The sequence below is a fragment of the Myotis yumanensis genome, unplaced genomic scaffold, assembly GCF_028538775.1.
Source record: "Myotis yumanensis isolate MYYU_CA2020_CCGP unplaced genomic scaffold, mMyoYum1.0.hap1 SCAF_22, whole genome shotgun sequence".
Taxonomy (NCBI): domain Eukaryota; kingdom Metazoa; phylum Chordata; class Mammalia; order Chiroptera; family Vespertilionidae; genus Myotis; species Myotis yumanensis.
The window spans coordinates 1,944,386-1,968,068 of NW_027223773.1; the positions used below are offsets into that span (position 1 = coordinate 1,944,386).

General features: G+C 41.8%; 1 protein-coding gene across 5 annotated transcripts in view; it reads right to left on the reverse strand.

The window, feature by feature from the left end:
* The window catches only part of LOC138999201 (complement factor H-like), a 63,831-nt gene extending 40,618 nt beyond the window's left edge, over positions 1–23,213 (reverse strand). Inside the window, exons 1-11 of one of the 5 annotated variants that reach the window (XM_070401281.1) lie at positions 22,963–23,213; positions 15,116–15,301; positions 14,225–14,330; positions 11,987–12,063; positions 11,264–11,455; positions 10,441–10,611; positions 8,600–8,773; positions 7,140–7,334; positions 4,663–4,839; positions 2,918–3,100; positions 1,102–1,278 (exon numbers count right to left, since the gene is read on the reverse strand). In XM_070401281.1, coding sequence (XP_070257382.1) covers positions 1,102–1,278; positions 2,918–3,100; positions 4,663–4,839; positions 7,140–7,334; positions 8,600–8,773; positions 10,441–10,611; positions 11,264–11,455; positions 11,987–12,063; positions 14,225–14,330; positions 15,116–15,301; positions 22,963–23,020 — 1,696 coding nt within the window. In that variant the 5' untranslated portion in view covers positions 23,021–23,213. Of the gene's footprint in view, positions 1–1,101; positions 1,279–2,004; positions 2,467–2,917; positions 3,101–4,662; positions 4,840–7,139; positions 7,335–8,599; positions 8,774–10,440; positions 10,612–11,263; positions 11,456–11,986; positions 12,064–14,224; positions 14,331–15,115; positions 15,302–22,962 lie in introns of those variants that run through there. The other 4 variants (XM_070401279.1, XM_070401282.1, XM_070401283.1 and 1 more) reach the window with 4 other exon arrangements.
* Positions 23,214–23,683: the final 470 nt, after the last annotated feature.

The window sequence follows — 23,683 nt, forward strand, 5'->3', positions numbered from 1 at the left end:
AGATATGGCCGAATGAACAATGTTGCTGATCAGCTTGGTGTTGCCCGAAGACACATGCTTGGCAAATCGGGGAGTGGAATTGAAACCCACCCAGACTATGAATCCATCTGTCAGACTTCCTGTCCCTTTCATCCTTTTATCTCCCCACACCTATGACAACATTCATTCCAACATTTTTTCCTTCTGATTCTCCGAGTCCTTTTATTCTCTCTGCTTTGCTGATCACTCCTCTCCTGTCGGACATCTGCATGCTGGAATGCTTCAGGGATGAGTCTGGAGGTCTCCTCTTTTCTCATTCTGGATTCCTCCCCCATGAGACGTTGTAATTTACATGGTGAGAATCTCATATGTTGATCTGGTTATACCTCAACGTTCAACTCTGTAGCTTAGAATCTAATGTTGATGGTCCCTGGGCGGCTCAACGCTCATGTGCCCACGTCAACAGTGGAGACGTTCCTCTCCAAGAGCTTTCTCCTGCCCGCACCGCCTGACCAAACGCCACCTGCATGTACCTGCTTCCTTCTGAGAGAATATTTACAATAAGCATGTGAGTCCCTGGACGATTACTCTGCCTGACACCCAACACTCAGTAACGTCACTGTGTTTTCTACCAACATGCATCCCAGATCTGTCCTCTGCTCTGCATCTCCTCAGCCGCCACTCTGGTCAATCTCCACCGGAAATCCCCCCCTTCCTCAGTGGAACCCTCATAGTTCCCAAGGATTGTTTGGTTTCAAAGCTTTACACGTCCTGTCCCCATGAGTTGGATCCACCCACGTGCCCACAGATGGAGGTTCTATTTCTAACCCCGGAAAACAGACAGCGGGCTGGCAGACATGCAGGAGATTCCTGTAACTGTCCTCAGATCTGTCCACAATCAGGAAATAAGGAAGTCCTCTCGGGGCCTGCAGGAATGAACACTCGGCTGGGAATTGGCAAGAACCAACTCGGGAGAAAACTGCTGAGGAATTTGTAAAACATAATTTGGGTCACGAGTATCTAAGTTTACATAATATAAAAGGTTGTGTTTAGGATAACAAAACAATTATACGCTTTACACACATTTTGTTTATTTGGATGATCCTGAAAATCCGTACTTACCCTGACAGGTGGGTGTATCAGACCAACCAGTTTCACCACACACTATGGAGCCTACGGTGTGTCCAACTCCGTTTTTATATCCATCCTGGCATTCATAGGCCAACCTGTCATTGACCTTAAACCACGTGCCATCACTTTTGGCTCTGGCATTCACAAATACTGGCACGCCACAAGATTCTAATGCATAATAGAATTGAAGATTTCACTTCTAATATTATTGAATGGACAATCGAATTGCGTAAGTTCCATCCCAAGAATAAAAAAGCTTTATCACTTAGCATGTTCTAATAAATGATGCATCATATACAAGTAATCTATGCATACTAGTGATAAATCACTGTCCTAAATCGTTACTCATAAGAAAAGCATGTGTTTCTACACAGCAGTTTTACCATCACTTAAACCATCCAAAACCTTTATTCTAAGAACATTTTTCTCAATGCAATTAAACTTAGACATTTATTCTGTGTTAGCAATAAAATAGGCCATAAGAGATGCATTGTACTTTTTTTTTTGGCAAAGCAGAATATAGCATTTTGTGAGTGTAGATGCCAAAGTTATTAGTAGTTGTGACATACATGCCAGAAAAAAATGAATTGGTTCAACTAAAGAGTTATTTTTCAACAGTGAGAGTAAATTTAACATTTTATACAATTAAACATTCTATACAATGCTCCTTTAATACATACTAATTTATATAGCTCACATGCTAATTTAGCTTTTGCAGATATTTTAAATGACTGTATATTCTTTTATATTTATCGAGGTTGATTATAAATATACTTCTATATTTATAATTAGGATAAGAAAGGTAAATGCTAAAAAATAGTCTCAATTTTCACTAACACTATATTGGAGTGGTGTTAATAAAAGTTTAAATAAATAATTTACCTCTTATTTTATAACATACTATGTAGTTAGCTAGCTTAAAGTGTTAAAAAAGAAACTAAAACTATATTACTAAAAATAATAGACACATTTCCTCTTTCCTAATAAGAGTGTTGTAATGAATAGTTGATCACAATTTAATATAAAATGAGTCTGATATGGATGCAACATCATTTTTGCTCTGGCTGGTTCCCATGGTACATATGGAAATGGAAAGCAATGAAAACAATAGGAATGGACATTTTAAATATCTCCTTCACTTAAAGTGAATGAAAACTATCACCACGTGACTTTGGGATGAATAAGACAGAATGAGCGAACTGCTTAGGGAATGTTCATAAACTTCGAGGTCATAAAGCAGAGAGCTTCCTCCCTGCCGCAGACTCTGGTTGTGTCTAGGAGCATCTCACAGTCTCCACTCACTGCACATCCCTGTGGGCTTCCTGGAGGAAGTGGTTGCTCAGAAGAGGAGCTCCCCTGCAGCACCGAACACATAAATCACACAAGTGACATTCCTCTAACCTGTGTCCTGTGAGGGCACATTTCACTTACAAACCTAACTTTTATGTCTAGGAACTGAGACTCTGAGAGGAAAGTCTGATCACCTGCAAACAGGTAAACAGGGCAGGATCTCAGCTCAAAACGATGAGCTTACAGCGGAATCCACACAGGCCCGTAGGCAGTTTGCAAATCGCAGGATGGTTTATGGGGATAAACCTTGAACTGAATGGTGGACTTACGTCTACCCTACTAGTAATTTATTGTAACCAATAAAAAAAGTACATATGTTTACTCACAGATTTCTTATTTAGCGTTTTCAAATAGAACTACATCAGCTTCCACCACCCCACAAAAAAGAAATCAGTTAAAGTAAAGGTTTGTTCAACAGCCATTAAAATAATGGACACCACGGTCGTGAATGACTTACTAATGCATCTGGGTTGAGCTGACCATCCATTCTGGAGACATGTAATAGACCCGGATGTCTGACCATCTTCTGTGACATAATCTTGTTTGCACTTATATTTTACTTTTTGATTTAAGAGATATATAGATTCAGCCTCAGCAATAAATCCATTCTCAATTTTCACCTTTGACTTTAAACATGTTTCTAAAAGGAAGAGAGCGTAAGGAAACGGTAAGCATATGGTCAGGAAACAGTGTCCTAAGGACTCGCACACATTACAGCATAAGAAATAAGGTCCATTTGTCAATGAAAACCTGGAAAATTCCTAATCATTCAAAGAACTGTGTCGGAGAAAATAGGTTATGAGTTTCCAAAAATGTTAAACCTAGATATTAAAAACATTTGGGGGGAACTAAGCCAGATTTAAAACATTCAGAATGCTTTGTAGGAAATTATTAAAAATCCATTTGCTTCATGAATCTGGAAGCCCGCAGTCCGCCACAGCTCTCCTAGCAACAGGCCCCTTCCTGTGCCTGATTGGGTGTCAATATTGCTAAGAGGGTGGAGCTTAAGTGTTCTCACCCCATGGGAAGCAATGGTACCTATGTGAGGTGATGGATGTGCTACGCAGCTCTATCTGGTGGTCATGTCACTATGTGTGCTTATATCAAAATAGCAAGCTGTCCGAGTTAAACATATGCAATCCCCATTTTCAGTTCCACCCCATTCGTGCTGATAAAGGGAAACCAACTGGAAAACAGAAACATCTGAGCAGGAATCAACTAGAAACCGAACACTAGAGAAAAAATACAGAGTCATATGCTGGTTCATTGAAAATATGCACTGAAATGGATAAACACAGAAAGAACAATGAAGAGAGTGACAGCCACAGACACAATGAGGAAACGGAGCCGAATCTATGAACATGACCTTGTGAGGCGTATGGACACAGCCAGTGCCTAACTAAGGTTCCCGAGACATAGGGTTACTGATGGGAACTCCATTCTCACCAGGGCTTTGCTGGGAGGTGGGAACTTCCCAGATCACAGCCCAGGAAGGGAACACCCAAGCAGATGTGTCAGTCCTACTGAACAGGAGAAACAATCTTAAACACAAATCACTTAGTAGAGAGACTAGAAGAAGCCCTTCTCCATCCAGACCCTGAATAAACTCTTCTGTGTAAAGGCTCCCACACCAGCCTTATTCATTGAAAAACAAGCCTTGACTAGATCACATTGAGCGGAACAACCTAGACTTCCAACACAGAACATCAAGCCAGTAGGACTCGGGGTGTCCAACCTCAAACGCCCAAGAGGAGCACTCTGGGAGGAGTCGCTCGGGGTGAAGTTGTTGTTCTCAGAGCCTGTGGGGCATCCCGTGTGGGCCCTTTGCTCCAACGGTGTGTGAAACTTCTCACTGGGTTCCCGGAGCCTCATACAGGGTGATTGTCAGAATCCCTGTTCTTTGTGGGGAAGATGACAGAACCTCCTAATCAGCCATCTTGCTCATGACACTGTTATTTCAGGTTTGCTCTTTGGGGTCTTTTCCTGTTTTGTATTTTTTTTAAAATAATGTCAACCAATAGGCTTCTTTATTTTGCTATTGATACACCAAGAAATTGGCATTTCCACTCATACACCCTTGAAAAAATAAAACCAAGTAGGTCATTGGCAAAACAAGGAGCTGATAGAAACCTTTTGCCAGAGTTATTACAGGTGAGTCTTAGACAATCACAAGCAGACTGGATCTTAGACCAGTTTTCTTACCGACACGGATGCATCTGGGAGGAGGGAGCCAGCCATTCTCCGTACAGGTCATTGAGGTCCGCTTGTTTTGAAGCATGTAGCCAGGATGGCAATTTACACTTACAGATTCGCCCTGCAAATAGCTTTGTTGATATCGTGGACGATGTCCATTTTCCAAATAATTGAAAATGCATTTTCCTGAGAATTATAAAATGATGATTAAAAAAACACATAAATGGGGTCAAAATAAATTAAAAACTACTTATATAAAAACCATGAGTGGTGTTCATCATGTCCAGAAGAACAGCCATGATTAAGAGGAAGGAAGTCAGTCCTGCAGGGGTTGTCTGGGCAACGGCTGCGCCCTCCCCCAAGCTGTTTCCTGGAGCTGTTTCCTGTAAGGGCGGGGTTTGAGGCTGGAACCCGCCCTGGGAGCATGGTTCCCTGGGAGTGTTCCATGCCATCACTGCTAGGGGTGAACCTGAGTGGGGGCGGCTGAAAGGCTTAGAAAAGACAGACGAGAATGAAAGCTGGGTCTCGGTGGGACGCTGCTTCTCTGAGAGACAGCGACCACACCCACAGCCATGCCTTTATTTTATAGCAGATGCTACGAGGCAAAGTAAGGGCGTGACCAAGATGTTTACAACATTCTCCTTGGTTTCAATCCTACTCAACTATAGGCACCTGAACTCTATCAAGCCTACATCACTCAGGCACGTGGGGCCACGTGTTCGGACCATAGGCTCAAGCTTACAACTACAGCTGTTGGCTATAATTGTGCTGGGAGGGCCCTGCCCTCCAAGTTGGGACTTGCACGTGGCCATGAGAGGACTGTGCCCTCTCCTCAGTCCAAGGCTTGAACCTGTCCAAACACTGTTGCCGCTCCCCACAATAAAGTTTTAATTCTGTTTCTTTGTTACTGATGGTGTGGGCCCCACCCCATAACAAAGAAACAATTTCCTGAGGATGAGGCCCAGTGATCAGGATTTTAAAAAGATTCCCAGGTGATTCTAATGTGCAGCCAAGGTTGAGAACCATTGCTATAGATAATATTAAACATATATCTAAGCATGCAATTCTTTGTCTAAAAAATGAGCATGTTCAAAAATTAAATGAAGAAATTTCGGATATACTCGATGGAGATTTTCACGCACTGATTCCACAGATGATGCTGGAAAGGAAAATTTTCCCATCGAATTTCTTAATAGTATTATTCCTTCGGGAATGCCATGTCATACATTAAAATTGAAAGTGGGTGCAATCATCATGCTATTGAGAAAGAGTAAATGAAGTATTAACAGAATCTGCAGAGGGAGAGGCTGTTCTGATTCCAAGAATTAGTCCCCATCTGACAATGGCCTCCCATTTAAATTGATTTGACAACAGTTTCCCATAATGCCAGCATTTGTGATGACTACTGATAAATCACAAGGACAAACTCTAAACAAATAGGCATATTCCTACCTGAACCCGTTTTTGCACATGGTCAGTTATATGTTGCTTTCTCTTGAGTTTGAAGAGCATGTGATGTTACAGTTAAAGTTCTAAATACTTCATCACAAGGGAAATTAGTCAAGCACTCTGAAAGTGTTTTCACTCTTAATGTGGTATACAGGGAGATATTAGAATAAGTTTAATCACTTTATCTATCAGTCATTGTTTGCATCACTGTTGTTTTTATATCATGTTTTTATTGTTTTCACTTAATGTTTTTGTCATTTTTATATCATGCCTCTGTTGTTGTTATATCCTTTTTTTACTGTTTATTTATTAATAAACTTAAATATTATTTTCATATACATTTGACTAATTTCCTTTCATCTCTCACACTTCTATTATAGAGAAGGGGTAAATAGCAATATTAAAATATCTCTGCTAATTAATTCCCTTTAAAAAAAATATATTTTACTGATTTTTTACAGAGAGGAAGGAAGAGGGATAGAGAGTTAGAAACATCAATGAGAGAGAAACCTCGATCAGCTGCCTCATGCACACTCCCTACTGGGGATGTGCCCGCAACCAAGGTACATGCCCTTGACCGGACTCGAACCTGGGACCCTTGAGTCCACAGGCCGATGCTCTATCCATTGAGTCAAACCGGTTAGGGCAATTAATTCCCTTGTAATGTGCACGAATTTCATGCACTGGGCTACTAGACTTTATAATATTTAAGTTAGAATGCATGAGCATCCAAAAGTAACACATAACTTAAGAAACACTACAGTTGCTACCAAATGTTTTAAAAATCCATATTAAATGGTATTTATCTGTAGTTTCCACAACTGAAATATGTATAAGTGCTAAGGACAGGCTTGTAGAATCTATTTCTATTTCTCGTGCTGTTAATGAAGACCCTTGATGAAAGAGAAATCCAGTATCGGTCTTTCTGCTCAGAGACTCATCCTCCACCTACTTTTCCCCACAGGCTTAGGGAGCTCACGTTTGCTCTCTCCACTCTGGATTATGGCCACGGGCACAGGACAGAGAGGTTCACTCACTGCGGCAGGGCACTTCCGGGGTCCAGCCATCTCGTGTGCAAGTCATGCGATCCCACTTGTTTTGTGAAGGAGTCACATAGTTGTCATCACAGGAATAGTAATACCATTGTCCTGCCGATACTGGAAATTGTGATCTATACCAGTCTCCCCAGTGTAGGCTTCCATGTTTTATTTCTGGAAACTCACAGGGCTTATCTAGCAAGTAAAACAAATAAAACAAAGTTTTGCCTTAATAAAAATGTAATGAGAGATACCTTGTTCCTATTGATGAATTATGTTCTCATATGCCCATAATTATACTCATTGCATTAGGCTTTCTAGAACAATAGAAGTTATCATCTTCAGATGATGTGAATAACACTTGTTCCCTGATCATTTCACAATATATACAAATACGGAATCATTATAGTGAACACCTGAAAGTACCACAACACTGTAGGTCAATATTATCTACATAAATAATCATTTTCCTTGTCATTGTTATGCACACTGAGGCCTGTGTCACGGTGGTCATGGCCTCCTTTTTAAGGCACCTGACTGTCCACATTCATTTGGCCTTGGCCTTGAATGAACCCTGAACCATTGACCTGTTATGTGTGTCATTTCATTTGTCACCCATGGAAGATCCAGCTGAAGTGCGGGCCCCTTTTCCAATGAGCTGATACACAAGGAGCAGCAATGAGATTGTAGAGACAGAAAACACTGGAAAAGGGGCAGCCCCCCAGGAATGAAGTGCCCTGTGGACTGAGGGGCGTGTGTGACAGGTGGGGCTTTAGACAGTGCACAATGTCTCCCACATCCCAGGGAGCAGCAGGGAGGACCCAGAACCAGGCAGCTAAGCAGCTCCCAAATCCTGACCCGCCGACGCTGACACAGAGGGGGCTGTTGTCTGAGGCCGTATGTTCAGGGGCGTTTGTTACACAGACACCAATATCTCCTGTCTAGGTGTTGACTGGTAGTGTTCTTACCCAGTGATCTAATTCACATAGCAGATAATTAGAGAAATGTATATTCATACATACACATACACATATTCAACAGTGAATACCAAAAAATTAAAAGTTTTATTAACAAAAATCTGGTTTTGATCTTAATTAGAATTGGAGACTTTGTAATTCAAAGACTGCCTTGAAACCTCTGTGTTACCTTCTCAGTGAGGCCAAGATTAGGACTTATTAGGTCCCCTTTAGTTTTTCTTTATTTTTTATTGACTTCAGAGAGGAAGGGAGAGGTAGAGAGAGAGAAATATAATGAGAGACAATCATCAATCAGCTGCCTACTGGGGATGAAGCCTGCAACCTGGGCATGTGCCCTGACTTGGAATAGAACCGTGACCTGCTGGTCCATAGGTTGATGCTCAACTACTGAGCCACACCGGCCGGGCAGATCCCTGTTATTTTTAACTTTAAGAGAAGTCATTGCAGAATTAAGAAGCAGGTGAAGATATGGAGGGAACTTACAGCTACATCTTGGAGGAGGTTCCCAGCCTATGTCAGTACATTGTGCAGTATTTCCACGGGTGGAAGGGGAAAAGCCACTTTTACAGTAGTATGTGATTGTGTCTCCCAGTCTGTATTTGCTCCTGTCAGCAACGAAGTGACTGTTTACAATTCTTGGAGCATCACATGTCATCTCTGAAAAGTAAAAGTACAGGTCTGTTATGCAGAAATCATATGGAAATCATCAAGGACACAAGAATTATGCAGAAATCATATGAAAATTGTCAAGTATAGGAGAATAAAATAAATGTCATTTTTTTGTTCTTTCCAAAGAGCTAAAGGGCATTCAAATGAGCACCCTGTCCTTACATGCATATTAGCAACGACTATATTAAAACTAGTAGAAAATATATGTGACCTTCTAGACACAAGTGTTAAGTAAAATATGTCTCCAGAGTTTGATGTTAATCGACACTAACCACAAATGAACCTTAAGTATGTTTATTTTTTTGTCAGGCCAATGTGGCTCAGGGGTTGAGTATTGACCCATAAACCAGAAGGTCATGGTTGGATTCCTGGTCAGGACATATGCCTAGGTTGGGGGCTCCATCCCCAGTGTGGGGTGTGCATGAAGTAGCCTATCAATGATTCTCTCTCATCATTAATATTTCTCTCTCTCTCTCCCTCTCCCTTCCTCTCTGAAATCAATAAATATGTACTTAAAGTGTTTATTTTTCTCTCACTTTAAGCTATATTTATCATACTTTCATATTTCCATTGCAGTCCAGTCTACCTTAGTTTTCACTTCATAGTATAGCTAAACTTAACACCAATGTTTGAAGTCAAAATCTACAAGACATACGAGTATATAAAAACACACATTTCCCTAAGAGACCAACCTAATACTATTGGGAGAATTTTGTTAGATTAGTTAGGAACAGAAGAACTTCTGGTGGTTGCTTTCAAGCAGTGGGCATACATCTCTTGACAAATTGTAATTCCCTACTCTCATCATCTCCATGAAAGTAAACAGTGCTGTTAAAACATTGCCAGGGCAGGAGCCTCTATCCAAAATAGTAACAGCTGAGACTGTACAAACGTGTGAGGCCACATTGTTCCTACTGTTAGAAGCCATCATTAAGATTTGGGATAAGAATAATAATCCCACATTGGCACTCCCTGTTGTGATTCAGTAGAAACATCCAGTTTGCACAGGGACGGATGAATTGGGTCAAAGGTGGCTTTTATTTAGCCGGTCTCGGTGCTTTTCATCATTCCTGCCAATGACTTATTGTCAGAGATTGTCCCTAATGAATGCAGAGACCAAAGTTTGTTTTTTTTGAAAATATATTTTTATTGATTTCAGAGAGGAAGGGAGAGGGAGAGAGAGAAACATCCATGATGAGAGAGAGAATCATGGATCAGCTGCCTCCTGCACGCCCGACACTGGGGATGGAGCCCACAACCCGGGCACATGTCCTGACTGGGAATTGAACCCCGACCTCCTGGTTCCTAGGCTGATGCTCAACCACTGAGCCACGCCGGCCGGGCAGAGACTGAAGTTTTGATAAATTACTCTCAACTAAGACCCCTAACACTACAAAGCATAGACCAGATGGAAGAAAGTTTGTGCCCTATCCCGGCTACGGTTATTTGAAAATGTCTTTTATTAGTTAGTTCCAAGTTTCTTACAAATTTGGGGAGAATATATGCCCCTGGGGAGGCCTTCACTCTCCGCAGGTAGGTCTTCCCCTGTCGCAGGGGAACAGGGAGCATGTGTGGTGCAATGAGCCGAGGCGCGGGGAGTGCAGTGCGTGGACAGGGTGCACCCCAACAGACACCCGTGAGAAAGAGGGGGTTACCTTGGCAGGACGGAGGCGGGGTCCACCCCGACTGGGTGCAGACGGTCTCTGCTCTTCCGCTGTAACTGTAACCCGGGAGGCACCGGTACTGAAGCCTCTCGTTTTCTCGATACGAGGCCTTAGGAGACGTGGGCTCGCCGTTTGGGATCTGCGGGAGGCTGCAGGAGATGGCTGAGCACGGGGGGAGATGCCAAGATGTCCGTTACGTACATGAAGGGATGCGCCCGAGACACAGTTCCCCCAGGTCACCAGCCCTGTCCCATTGGGTCCAGCAGGCAGCCCAGCAGCGGTTCGGTTTTGATTTGAATGCTTGAGGAATCTATCTGTCGCTCTTACCATTCACCTTGTTTTCTTTATTGATTAAGGCATTACATATGTGTCCTTATCCCCCCAGTGCCCCCCACCCCAAACCCGTTCATGCCCTCACCCCCCTGGTGTCTGTGTCCATTGGTTAGGCCAGTGGTTCTCAACCTTCCTAATGTCGAGACCCTTTAATACAGTTCCTCATGTTGTGGGGATCCCCAATTTCATTGTTACAAATTGAACATAATGAAAGCATAGTGATGAATCACAAAACAATATATAATGATATATGTGTTTTCTGATGGTCTTAGGTGACCCCTGTGAAAGGGTCGTTCGACTGCCAAAGGGGTCACAACCCACAGGTTGAGAACCGCTGCCTCAGATGGATTACTAGGAAGTAGTAAGTGCTCAATAAATGTCACTTAGTATCAGTACCATTAGATTCTTTAGGAGGCACAGTGTTTTTGCGATGCCTATTTTCATGAGAAAAAAACGAAAATCAACAGTAGGAGCATCTTACCTACACAGCTGGGCTTATCGCCACTCCAAAGGCCGTTTCCTGAGCAATGTATTTCCGCCGGCCCGTCCAGCTTGAAGCCCGCCTTGCACTCAAACCTGACCACTTGTCCGTAAGTATATTCCTGGTTCTGTTCATAGGCGCTGCTGATGAGCCTCCCATTCTGCGGCTCCTCCACGGGCAGACACTTAACCACTGAAAAAGGAACGGCACTTTTTCTAGAAGAATGTGGAAGCTGACCACGAAAAATATGTATCTACACAGATATAGATATAAAAATCAGCAAGATAAGACGGGAGGAAATTACTTAAACGTTTTTGTTTTATTTTTTTCTTGAGGAAGCATTCAATATAGCTGTTTGCTGGAGATAAAGTCCACTAAATAAAAAAAAACAACAACAATATTGAGTTTATCTCTCAGAATCCCCTGAATTTTAAATAGTGGTGCTCGTGTTTTTTCTAGAGGTTAGAATCCAAAAGGGAAGAAAAATAAGTTTTAGATTTCCCAAGTGCTCCTACTTTAAACATTAGATCAGATGAGACTGAATTCCTATTTGGTTACTGAAACACAACATAATGTAGTAGTAAAAAGGTCAGCTAGACTGTCTGTGCTATTTTAGAAACCATAAGTAGCAATTTGCCGAGGAAATATTTAATTATAGACTTGAAGGATATTTTAATGTAAGACATTTAAAAACATCTTAGGTATTTTTAGAATTGTATCTACCGTCACATAGAGGAATATCATTGGTCCATCCATCTGCATCGCATTCTCTGAAATCAGTGTCACCTATCATTTTATACCTGGAAACCAAACATAGCAGGGGAGTGAGCCAATGTGTGTTCATAAGCAGCTTTAAATCCGATACCGTGCTGACTGTCCAAACTCCAATTTAAGGGACTATTAAAAGCATATACATTTTGTTCTTCCATTCACTCTCTTTCTGTTTTTATCTCTTAAATTAAATTTCTTTTTACCTTTCTTAAATTTTGTTTTTTCTTTCTTAAGAAAGACCCTCAAGCCTTAGGAGGACAGACTGCAGATAACCATAACCCTTGGTTCATGACGCGAACTCTTCATTTCACACACAATATGCTATTATTTTTCCATTGAGTCAGTTAATTGGTTGCACTTAACAATGTAATAAGCTCTATGAACTGTCACCCCAAAACTAAAGCCATAAACATGATAGTGACCAACAGCTGACCTATGTTACCCCTCCTTCAGCCTTACTTCTCCTCCCCTCCAAGATGGCGGCATTTTCTGCTCACTCTGGGCTTCTTCCTGAATCAAGGATCGTGTCAGGGAAGACTCCTTAGTGTGGGATTTATTTCAGCTCGTGTCCCCATCTCCAGCCTAAAGATTCTTTGCAGAGTGTGGTCGTCGAGTCTGCTCTGCTCACATCGCCCATTCGATGTTGAATTTACCTAATTGTGCCAACTCCTCAAGCCAGGCCTGAAATCGAAAATTCTCTCCTGGAGGGACTGTTCCTTGAGGCGGGTGCAGAATGTGAGGTCCATGCCAGAGGCTTTAACCCTCCTCACTGTTACAGTGGGGCGCCGCTGCGGGCCAAATGCTTTCCCCCCAAAAAAATCAAGGAAGGAAAGGCCTGTTGGTGACCACAGGGAGGTAGTGCTAAAAAGGGCCTTTCATTCCCCTCCGGGAAGTTCTCCACAGGCCCTGCTTCCGTCATCTGCAGATGAGGAAGCCGTTCTGCCCACTGCACAAGTACAACAGACAGGCTCCTCCTCAAGACAGACTTCGTCTTTCTCGGATTCTCGCTGGTCTGTTCCTCATGCTCTGAGGGCGGGAGACATGTCAGTGGACTGAGTGCGCCCCCAGAGCTGGGCGTCCAGGTGTCTATGCCTGTCTCAGAGGGGAGCGGTCACTGGTTAGGAAACGTGCCCTCCGCTCCTCTGGCCCCGAAAGCAGGTTCCTGCTTAGCACTTTCCATCTACAGCGGACACCCGCCCAGGCCCCCAAAGCTCTTTCAGGAATCCCACAGAATCGGCCCCAAAACCTTCCAGCGGGGGATGCGTAGGAGAGGGGGGGCAGGGAAGAGAGAAAGACTGTGTATGTGCTGATGGGGAGGAGGAAGTTGGGGGGGCAGGAGTGGCTGCTGTTTCTGTATCCCCAGCCAGGCAAAATACCAGACTTTCTGCATAATTCCTCCTTAAAGCTTCCTACTTATAGGATAATGGAGCTGGGTCTCCATACTAAATATCATAACAGGTGGCTGGTATCCAGCTAAACAGGTATTCGGCAAAGAGAAGGTGAGGGGGGACAAGGGGTCAAGTTTATGGGCAGAAACCACGGGTGTAGCACACCCCTTTTACCATTAGATCTCACAACGGGGCCAAAGATTTACATGCCCTCAGACAGGCAAAACACTATCTCTAATAAAACCTAACAGCAGCATAAAACACTTCAGTTGGCTGACCTTGTGTGGCCCAAGGACTTCTTTTTGCTGACAAATATCTAGTCCTGGTGGAGCCCAAGCTGAGTGGTGGGGCCAATCACTCTCAGAGTCTATAATCCAGGACATCTATATGTTCTTTTTTAAACTGTGGTTTCTTTTTTAAAAAAATATATTTTTTATTGATTTCAGAGAGGAAGGGAGAGGGAGAGAGAGATAGAAACATCAATGATGAGAGAGAATCATGGATCGGCTGCCTCCTGCACGCCCCCTACTGGGGATCGAGCCAGCAATCGGGGCCTGTGCCCTGACCATAATCGAACTGTGACCTCATTGTAATTTTTCCGTATTGAGGAGAGAACATGGTATCCAGATATCATCCTTTTCATTACTTGATTTTAATTTTGGGGGTTACGTGTGTGCTGCCTATAAAAAGGCTCATAGAAAAATATAGTCACCTTACAAATATAAATTAGGACAGTTCCTATTTACCATATCCGTGATCAATGACCTCAATTCATACACATGGTTTTCGAGTGACTACTTACCCCTCATTACATGTGTAAACTACCCTGGCACCGTATTCAAATTTATTTCCTTCTGCAAGTTCGAATGAGCCGAAGGGCGTGTCTCCTGGGTGACCACAGGGCTTTTCTGAAATGAAGGAAGGCATCAGTAGTAGCACCTCCCACGGGAAACACATTCACTCAAGACAGTGATGGTGAACCTATGGCATGAGAACTTATTTTTTTGGTTGATTTTTCTTTGTTAAATGGCATTTAAATATATAAAATAAATATCAAAAATATAAATCTTTGTTTTACTCTGGTTGCAAATATCAAAAAATTTCTATATGTGACACGGCACCAGAGTGAAGTTAGGGTTTTTCAAAATGCGGACACGCCGAGCTCAAAAGGTTCGCCATCCCTGACCTAAGACTTCAGGACAAGGAAGCTATATTAGAGGATGGAATTGAGGATGTGGAAAAGTGAAGAATGGCAAAGTCATTATTTTAGAGTGGTACTTATCTGTACGCTTGCTTTTTGAAATTTGGAAGATTACCTCCCCCATTTTTTAAAATATATGTTTTTACTGATTTTTAGAGAGAGAGGGAGGGGGAGGGATAGGTAGAAATATTCATGAGAAAGAAACATCATGGATCGGCTGCCTCCTGCACGCCCCCTACTGGGGATGGAGCCCGCAACAGGGGCATCGCCTGACTGAGAATCAAGCCCGTGGCCTCTTGGTTCATGGGTTGACACTCAACCACTGAGCACACCAGCCGGGCTACCTCTCTCTTTTAAAGAATAAAGATGGTGTTGTGTTTCGTACTTAAGATAACACTGATATAGTTCAGCCAGTATTGCTACAGAACTAAACGCTCAGTCTTTTCACAACTAAAAGTTTTGGTAAATGCTGCAAATGTGTGACTGACTTACTCTGACATATCTTGGATGGGTTGAGGGACACCCATTCCCCTCTCCTGCATTCCACGGTGATCACGCCATACGTCCTGTACCCAGGGCGGCATTTGTAGGTGACCTTTGTGCCTTCCGGGTAGCCCTGTTCAGACCAGGAACCTATCAGAATTTCTGTCAGTTTTCTCGGAGGAGGCCCTTGACAATCTACAAACAAGAAAAACAGAACAAGAGTTCAAAGTAGCTATTTAACTAGACAGTATGTTTAGGTTAGTTTTACTTTAAAAAATACACACACACATATATACTAGAGGCCTGGTGCATGAAAATTCATACACTCGGGGGTCCCTCAGCCTGGCCTGCACCCTCTCGCAGTCTGGGACCCCTCGGGGGATGTCCACCAGCCAGCTTAGGCCCGCTCCCCTGCGGCTGCCTCTGCGGAAGGTGTGGTACCGGGACCGGGACCGTGCAGCCCTCTATCCAGCCGCCTCTGCAGAAGGGGGGGTACCGGGACCACCATGGCTGGCCTGGCGGTTCAGGCTTGCTGGCCCCGCCCCCTGTCCACTGGCCATTCTGGCAGGTGGTTCCGCTGTCTGGTCTAATTAGCATGTTAGCTCTTTATTATATAGGAAGATATATGGTTACAGGTCCAGCCACATGGATGTCTTAATATATATAAAACATATGTTTTAGCTTACAGAAATGGAAGCTGCATACATTTGTAAGGATAACTTTCCAGAGAAATGCTCATACTTCAGTATATTGTTTTAACTGCTGCCTTGCACTCATCAAGTTGGAAAATATTTATTGGACCCCAATCTACAATGTGAAGAAAAACACAATGAATGAAGGATATGCCCTCAGAGGGAAGTGAGTTATTACATAAGTAATGAAAGATACAGACTTCCCATTACAAATAGGTCAATTTTCTTTAGAAAAATAAAGCACGGTAAGGTGATATGAACACAAGAAATGAACAATGATGCTCATGCCTACTGCCATTATTGCTAATATTCTTAATACTGATTATTGCTTAATTTAGATATAACTACTCCTGATGTTAGAATGAGTACATTAGTAAACCCCCAACACATGACTTTTAAAAATGGCAAATTTAAAGATGCATTAAAAAAAAGAGGGAGAGGGAGAGAGAGAAAGTCATGGACATAGACAATAGTGCGGTGATTTCAGGGGTGGAGGGGGATGGGTGGAGGTGGAAGAGGGCATAGAGGAGGTAAATGGGGATGGAAAAAATAAAATAAAATAAAATAAAATATAAAGATGCATAGTTATCACCACACATAATTACTGTTATTTTTTTTTTTATTGCTAAATTCCTTTCCTTACTTGGTTTTATACTAATGGTTTAACGTTCTATTCTAGAATTTCCTTTTTAAAGACAAGGTAAAAAAATAATCGACTAGGACCGATCTCATCATAGAACATATTCATGATTAAAACGCTTTACAGTGTTTCAGAGAACAGAGAGCTCCATGCGATACTACAGAGGCACTGGTTTTCTCCTGAAGATTTCGCAAGCTTTTAGCACATTGATGTTTGGGAACTTTGCAAGAAATGATCCCACAGTGCAGTTTTGATTCCTGGAAGGAAGTAAATGTACTTTTTGCCACTAGGTGGTGGTAATACCTCGCCAGGAAACCATACAAACCTCCAGCCTCCTAAGCCAGAGTTCTTTATTTTATTTTATTTTTTTACAAGTTAATGTTCATGTTTGTTTTTAGGTGAAAATTTTCCATCTAATTATAGGCTAACAAGTGTTTTTTCCCCTTTTGATATTCAGACCCACTTCATGGCGTTCAGATTATTAGAAAAATACATGAGTTAAATATCAAATGCAGATGCCAATATTGTGAGTCAAGAACTATTTTCCACTAATATAGTAACCCTTTGATAAACTTGCTTCCTATTCTGTTATTAAGCTAATGCAATGGAAAAGGAATACAGTTTTCTCAGTTAATTTATTCGACTGAAATAATTTTTACTAATGCAGCGATCTATCGAAAGAGTAATCCAGATACACACACACACACACACACACACACACACACACACAAAATGTAGCCTGATTGCTGGCCAGAGAGGTGACAAGTTTTCTTCCTTGTGGTTACTGTTCTATTTCCAGATGGCACAGTTACACCTTTAATTCTTGATTTTTCAAATTTAGTTCATGAGTTTTAACAACCAGGTGGAAAAGACAAAGGTAGACATCTCGCGTCATCTTCCTACCAGCTTTTCTCAATATTCACTGTGTGTTCGTTCACTGCACCTCAGGGGTCCCCAAGCTGACTGATTCCCCTTTTTATGGCAAATAATACTTAAAAGTGCTTCTTTCATGGACTTTAAATGCGCATCTTGACTCTTTAAGAAAAGGATGTATCACCCCCGCCCGGTTTTCCCATCTTTCCACGGCCACCTCCTGTTTCTTAGCTCTGATTACTCTCATCCGTCACCTTGACTATGAAACATTCTGAACCACAGGCTTTTGACAGTTGGCGTTGTCTCCTCCTGCAGGCTCTACTTAAACATTATTTCCTTCCCAACACAGCTCAGCATTCATCATTGTTTTATGTTTACTAGACTTTCATCAAGCCTCCCATCCATGTTGGCTCCCTAAAGGAAGGACAATCTCTGTCCTCTTTTTTAAAAAAAAAAATATTTTATTGATTTTTTTGAGAGTGAGGAAGGGAGAGGGATAGAGAGAAATACCGATGAGAGAGAAACATCATTGATCAGCTGCCTCGTGCACACCCCCACAGGGGATTGAGCTGCAACCTGGGCATGTGCCCTGACCGGGAATTGAACCAGCGGCCTCTTGGTTCCTGACTGGACGCTCAACCACTGAACTACACCGGCTGGGCTCTGTACTCTTTTATAAGGTGGAGGGACTTTCATGAATATTAAGCTCTCCCCACTTCAAATGTACCTCCTGTCTACTTGTGTTCTAGTCTTGAATATACTGAGTATTTTCAACTCGTGTCATTACAAAACATTTTAAAGTGATGATTCACCGAATTGTGTCATATCAGTAGTTAAGCCTATCTTATGACCTGGCTTTTATTTGCCTGAATTGACAAAGAGCTAACTGTTCCAAGCTCATTCTCAAAAATTTTCAATTAGACAAAGAGTTATTTTATCCCAAATAGTCAAAATGTTGGCACAGATGTGCACCAACCACATTCTCTTGTATTAAATGGACAGCTCTTTCAGGAGATAGGATTAATTTGAAAGTTTTTATTATTTTTTTGAATAGCCATCATATTTCTCAAGTTCTAAGTTAATGAATAATCCAAGCTTTCTTTCATGTAAGTATTTACCTGGATTTAAACAATGAATACCTCATCTTACGTGTTTATAGAATCCATTAAATGCCCATTAATTTTCTTCTCTGGCGAAACACTAGCTGGTGAACTTTTTATTTGCTTGGTCTGGTTTTCCAAGTGAACAAGACCAAATTATTCAGTCTATAAATACGGAGTATGAACGGATTTGGCTATTGAACTAGAATAGGATTCATTTTACGATAATTTGAGGAACATGATTATAAAATTTTGATCAAAGTTAAAAACAAATACACTTGATATTTTAAAAATCAGTACTCACCTAATTTTTCCACTTTCAAATTTTAAGGGGGCAGTATTAACAAAGACACACAGAGCTAATTGCTGGTTTTCAATGTCAATATATCTATAAACTCGTTTGAAAAGTATTCTCAATCAAATAAAATAAATTATAATAAAATTAAACACTTGAGAAAACATGATCAAATCCAGATTGTTTTGGTAGACTGAAGTTGGTCTCTTCGTTCAATTAGTCTTATTTTTCTAAAATTATTTAGCAACTGAATAATTATCATGACAATCTTGGGGATACAAATGAAAAGCGAAAGGGAAGAAAAACAACACACACACTATCCAATTGTGCCTGTGGTGCTTGGGGAAGTTCAATCGATGGAAGAGTTAGAAAGATGGGCGATGGCTTCAGTCCTCCAGTTTTACAGAACTACGTCAGCTCTTTGTACATACCAACATTTTGACTATTTGGGATAAAATAACTCTTTGTCAAATTGAAAATTTTTGAGAAAGAGCTTGGAACAGTTAGCTCTTTGTCAATTCAGGCAAATAAAAGCCAGGTTATAAAATAGGCTTAATTATTGATATGATGTTTCCTTAATCTTGAATGTCCTCCTTGTCCTCATCTGGCCAACTCCTACTCAGCCTTCAAAACCCACCCAAGATGTCCTCACCACCCTGACATATTTCTCTCTCAACCCTACCCCACTCCGTTCTCTCATTCCAATTTGAGTTTCTTGCCTTCTCTACATGATCATAGACTCCTTTGTTTATCTCCATCACAATTCTTTATATGATCAAATATACTATGTTAGTAAAATGCAATAATCATTCCTTTTGTTTTCCCCACTAACTGACCACCCTTTGGAAAGTGCTAGTCAGAGTGTGTGTTGTGTAGCGGTCCATCAATCAAGAACCGATGGTTGAATGAATGAATGAACAAATGGATGAATGAATATGAAACTATCTGGGAACCTTTTCATGATCTCTGTAGGCTATGGACAACTTGTGGAAGGGCATGGTAGATGGTAGCAAATATAGAAGATGAGAGAGGACATGGGAACAGAAGTTCAGTTGCATGAGCCCAAGAAACCCTACCACCTGTAATCCCATTGTCCATCCTGTCCACACGTCCCAAGTTTGAATTTACACTCTACTTTGTGAAGTCCAAAATTATTTTGATTTAGCTCAAAAAACTTTTGGGAGCCTTTGAAGGAACATTTTTATAATCTCTCTTCTATCTATTATATTTTGAGTTAACAAGATTTATGAGAAACTTGGCTCTCTCTCCATTAAAGTGTCAAAACAAATAAAAGTGCTCTGTCAAATCTTTTATTCCCCTTTCCCTTCATTATTTTTTGTGATTTTTTTCTCCCTGTTCCATTACTTCCTGAGACATTTTTATAATATTTCCTTATCATTTTAAGCTAAAATGTGGCACTTTTCCCCCCAATTACATCATGTCTTTTTCATGCATTATGTTCTGAAGAAATGGGCAAAGTGCACAGGAGTTGAGAGAACACACAATGGATTGGTTAGCAGAGTCATGGCCAGACTGGGCAAGTGGGGGAGGGGGTGTGGGGGGAGGAGGAGGAGGAGGAGGCAGAGCCTGAAAGAAGGGGAAGTGGTGAAAGCTGCAGAACAATCAGGGTTTGAGCAAATAAAGTGGGTCCACTTAGACTTTGGCTCCAGCCCCGGCTATCAAAGGCCAATAATGAACCGTTACTAACCTGGGCTTCCAATCCGACTTGGGAACTTCCTTGTAGCTAAGAATAGTGTTAGCAATCCTTAAGCAAATTCTGTTCTGGTTTAACAATTTATGCGAGCAAAAGAGGAGCATATGCATTTTTCCAGGACCTGCCTACGCTTACAAATTACAACAACATGGATGGACCCTGCGAACGTCATGCTAAGTGAAATAAGTCAGACAGAGAAAGCCAAGAACCATACGATGTCACTCCTATGTGGGATACAAAACTGCAACTTATGAACACAAACAGCAGAGTGGTGGCTGCCGGGGGTGGGGTGGGGGGGGGGGGAAAGGGGGTCCTCACATGAGGTGACAGGAGAAGACTTGACTTTGGATGGTGGGCACATGGGGCTGTATAGAGATTTCACAACTTAGAAATCCACACATGAAACCTATGTGTTCATGTTGACCAATGTCACCCCAATAAAACTGAACTTAAAAATTTTAATATTGAAAAAATATTTCAGAGTTCAAAATAACAAAAAAATAATGAGGCTTGCTTTGATGCAGTCCCTCCCCATCTCATAGGACACGTCATCCATTGGACCTAGTCTACCTGGAAATACCTCATCTTCTAGAATCGCTTCGTCTGGTTCTGACCCTGCGTGCTATCCACGTCTCCCTTTCCCCAGGAAAATCCTCGCGGGAAAGTGATCCAGTTACAATAACGCACAGCAAACTCATTTAGTTTCAGGACTATTCGGCCAGTGAGGGAGAAAACAGTTGTACCACAGCCACTGAAATTCATGTCATTCTTCTCACAGGCCTGGGCAGTGCGTGTGCATGGCGGCATTCCTGAGGCTAAGCTGAGCGTTGCTTTCAACATTCCAGTTGTGTTTAGTTAGGAAGTGGCGGACTGACAGTCATTCCATGATAATGTATATGGTGCTCAAGTCCCCGGCAGAAGCTGATGTCACACTTAAACATTCAAAGGTGACATAAGGAATCGAAGCCAGAAGCAAGTTACCTGGCATCAGTAACCTCATCAAATAATGTAAATGCCTTTTATTTGATCTTTACCACAAATACTTTGTAGCACCCAACTTTAATATTTCAAATTCCGCTCTGTAGTCATTGAAGAAGTCTAATTAAACTTGGCATGATTCCTGAGTCATAAACATAAGCTAAGAATAGACTAAATCTTTACATGACAAACAATGTCTGCATAGAACCTCAACAAACAACTTGTAAATAAATGGTGAAACACTACCACATGTATTTCTATTAAAAAAATGACAAAAACCCACGTAAAGAAAAAGTTTTCTATGGTTAGCCAGTATCATTGTGCTGAACTATTTGTCAATAAATAATATTTTACCTTTAAATACTAGTTGTAATATTGATATGTGCAGGGAAATGATTGTATACCAAGTTTGAAAAGTGGCTGGATATAAAGTTTACAAGCTAAAAGTCACACAGTAGAATATTAGAACAACATAACTAAAAAGGCTCTATTTTTCAAAAAGTATGAAACACATTGGAATAAACTTACATGAGTTACTGAAGGATTTAAGTTAAAAAAAATCTGCTATTTTTTCTAGTTTGAAAGACCCTCAGGGCCAGAGGGCCTAGGTTATGTGTGAACTTTCCTCAACGCTGACATGAGTAAACATTTCACTCAAAATGTGTTGGCTTAGCAGAAAGTTTTGAGAACCTAGGAACGCTGTGCAATACATTTGGCTCAGCAATGTCCACCATGTACCTATCACACCATTGCCTGTCAGGAACTAGGAAAGCAAATTTGTTCAGTCGGGTTTAAGAAACGCATCAATCTATCAAGAAATAGCGATAGAATTAAATGTAATGATGAATCCAGAAATTGTCCCCCTGGTATCAGAAGAAACCTCCTTCATTCAAAGTCACTATAGCTGAAGACTGTTATTCTAGAATCAGTCTTATCTACAACCCCAGGGAGAAACCCTACTGAACAAGGTAGGTTATCACAGAGAAGGTGTGTTCTTTTTTATTTTCCAAATTTACATCATATTTTCATTCTAATGATACAAGTAATGGTCATCTATAAGGCCATGGCAACATCAGTTCTAAGTGATAAATGAATATTTCTTCAGGAAGAGCTAATACTGTATCTGAAATAAATCCAATCATTATATGATTTGAAGGCTTTTGCTAATTTCTATTCTGCTTCTCCCTATATTCACATACTGCTTAATACCGTGACACAGAGCATTTTAGTGAAAACTGAAAGCAAAAAAGGAAATCATACTTTATGAAAATTACAAATGGAAGTGACCACACATACTACAATTTTCAAAGACAGTTCCAAAAACATTTTCTGAAAACTTCCATGAAATACCCTCACACTGAAGAATCCGAATGCCGTGCCAGTAAGCCACGTAGATGCTTTCAACTTCGGTGTCAAAAGCCACCCAAACACTAAGTCACACGGCTGGAATAAACCGCATTTTCTAGAGCACATTCTTATTGCCACAGCCAAAAGACTGCTAGCAAGTGCTTGAAAGTATAGTCGTAGGAAAAAAAAAAAAAAAGTCTTTCATTCTTACTCTTACCTTGTGCTACACACACAGACCATAACATGAGCCACAGAATCGTCGCGGGGAGCCTCATTTTGGGGGGCCTGCCAGGGGTGCATGGAATAGCTGATGCTCACTCGCCCTCCGGGTGTCCTCTGCCCCGAAAGTTGTGCTGAGTGCAGGGAAGTGCTGGCTCCAGGAGGAAGTTCATGCGCAGCTTGGGAAACAGGGAGATGGCCAGACGCCCCGCCCTCAGGGGCCCTGGCCTAGGGGAGGGAGAGCGAGCCCTCTCCTGGCTCCCACTGAATGGGAGCGCTGTGACCTGCGCTGGCCGCTGGCCGGGCTTTCAGAAGCCAGGCCCTTCCCTGCGGGAAACTGTTTGGGGTTCTGGGAATGTGCAGCTCTTAACTGATGGCCTGTGGACTCTGAAACCCTCTCCTGACTCACACCCAAAGCAGGTCCATTGTGGGAAACCGCTGGAGATGAAATAACAGACGCTCTTTGAAAAATCCTTTTGGGGGAGGGGGGTGGAGGGGTCAGCTTTGCCAAGAATGCAGGGGCTGGCGGACTGGGGGGACCTGCTTTTCCCACAATGCATGACCTCAGTCCTCTGAAGGCTTGTTCATAGGGTGTGTGAAGCAACAGGTTCATGCTCCCTGAGGCATAAATGAGTTCAGAAAGCAAGAAATGGGGAAGCTGATTTTTTTGCCCTGTATTGAGACAATCGGCAGGAAGAGAAGATAAGCAAGTGGTTTGC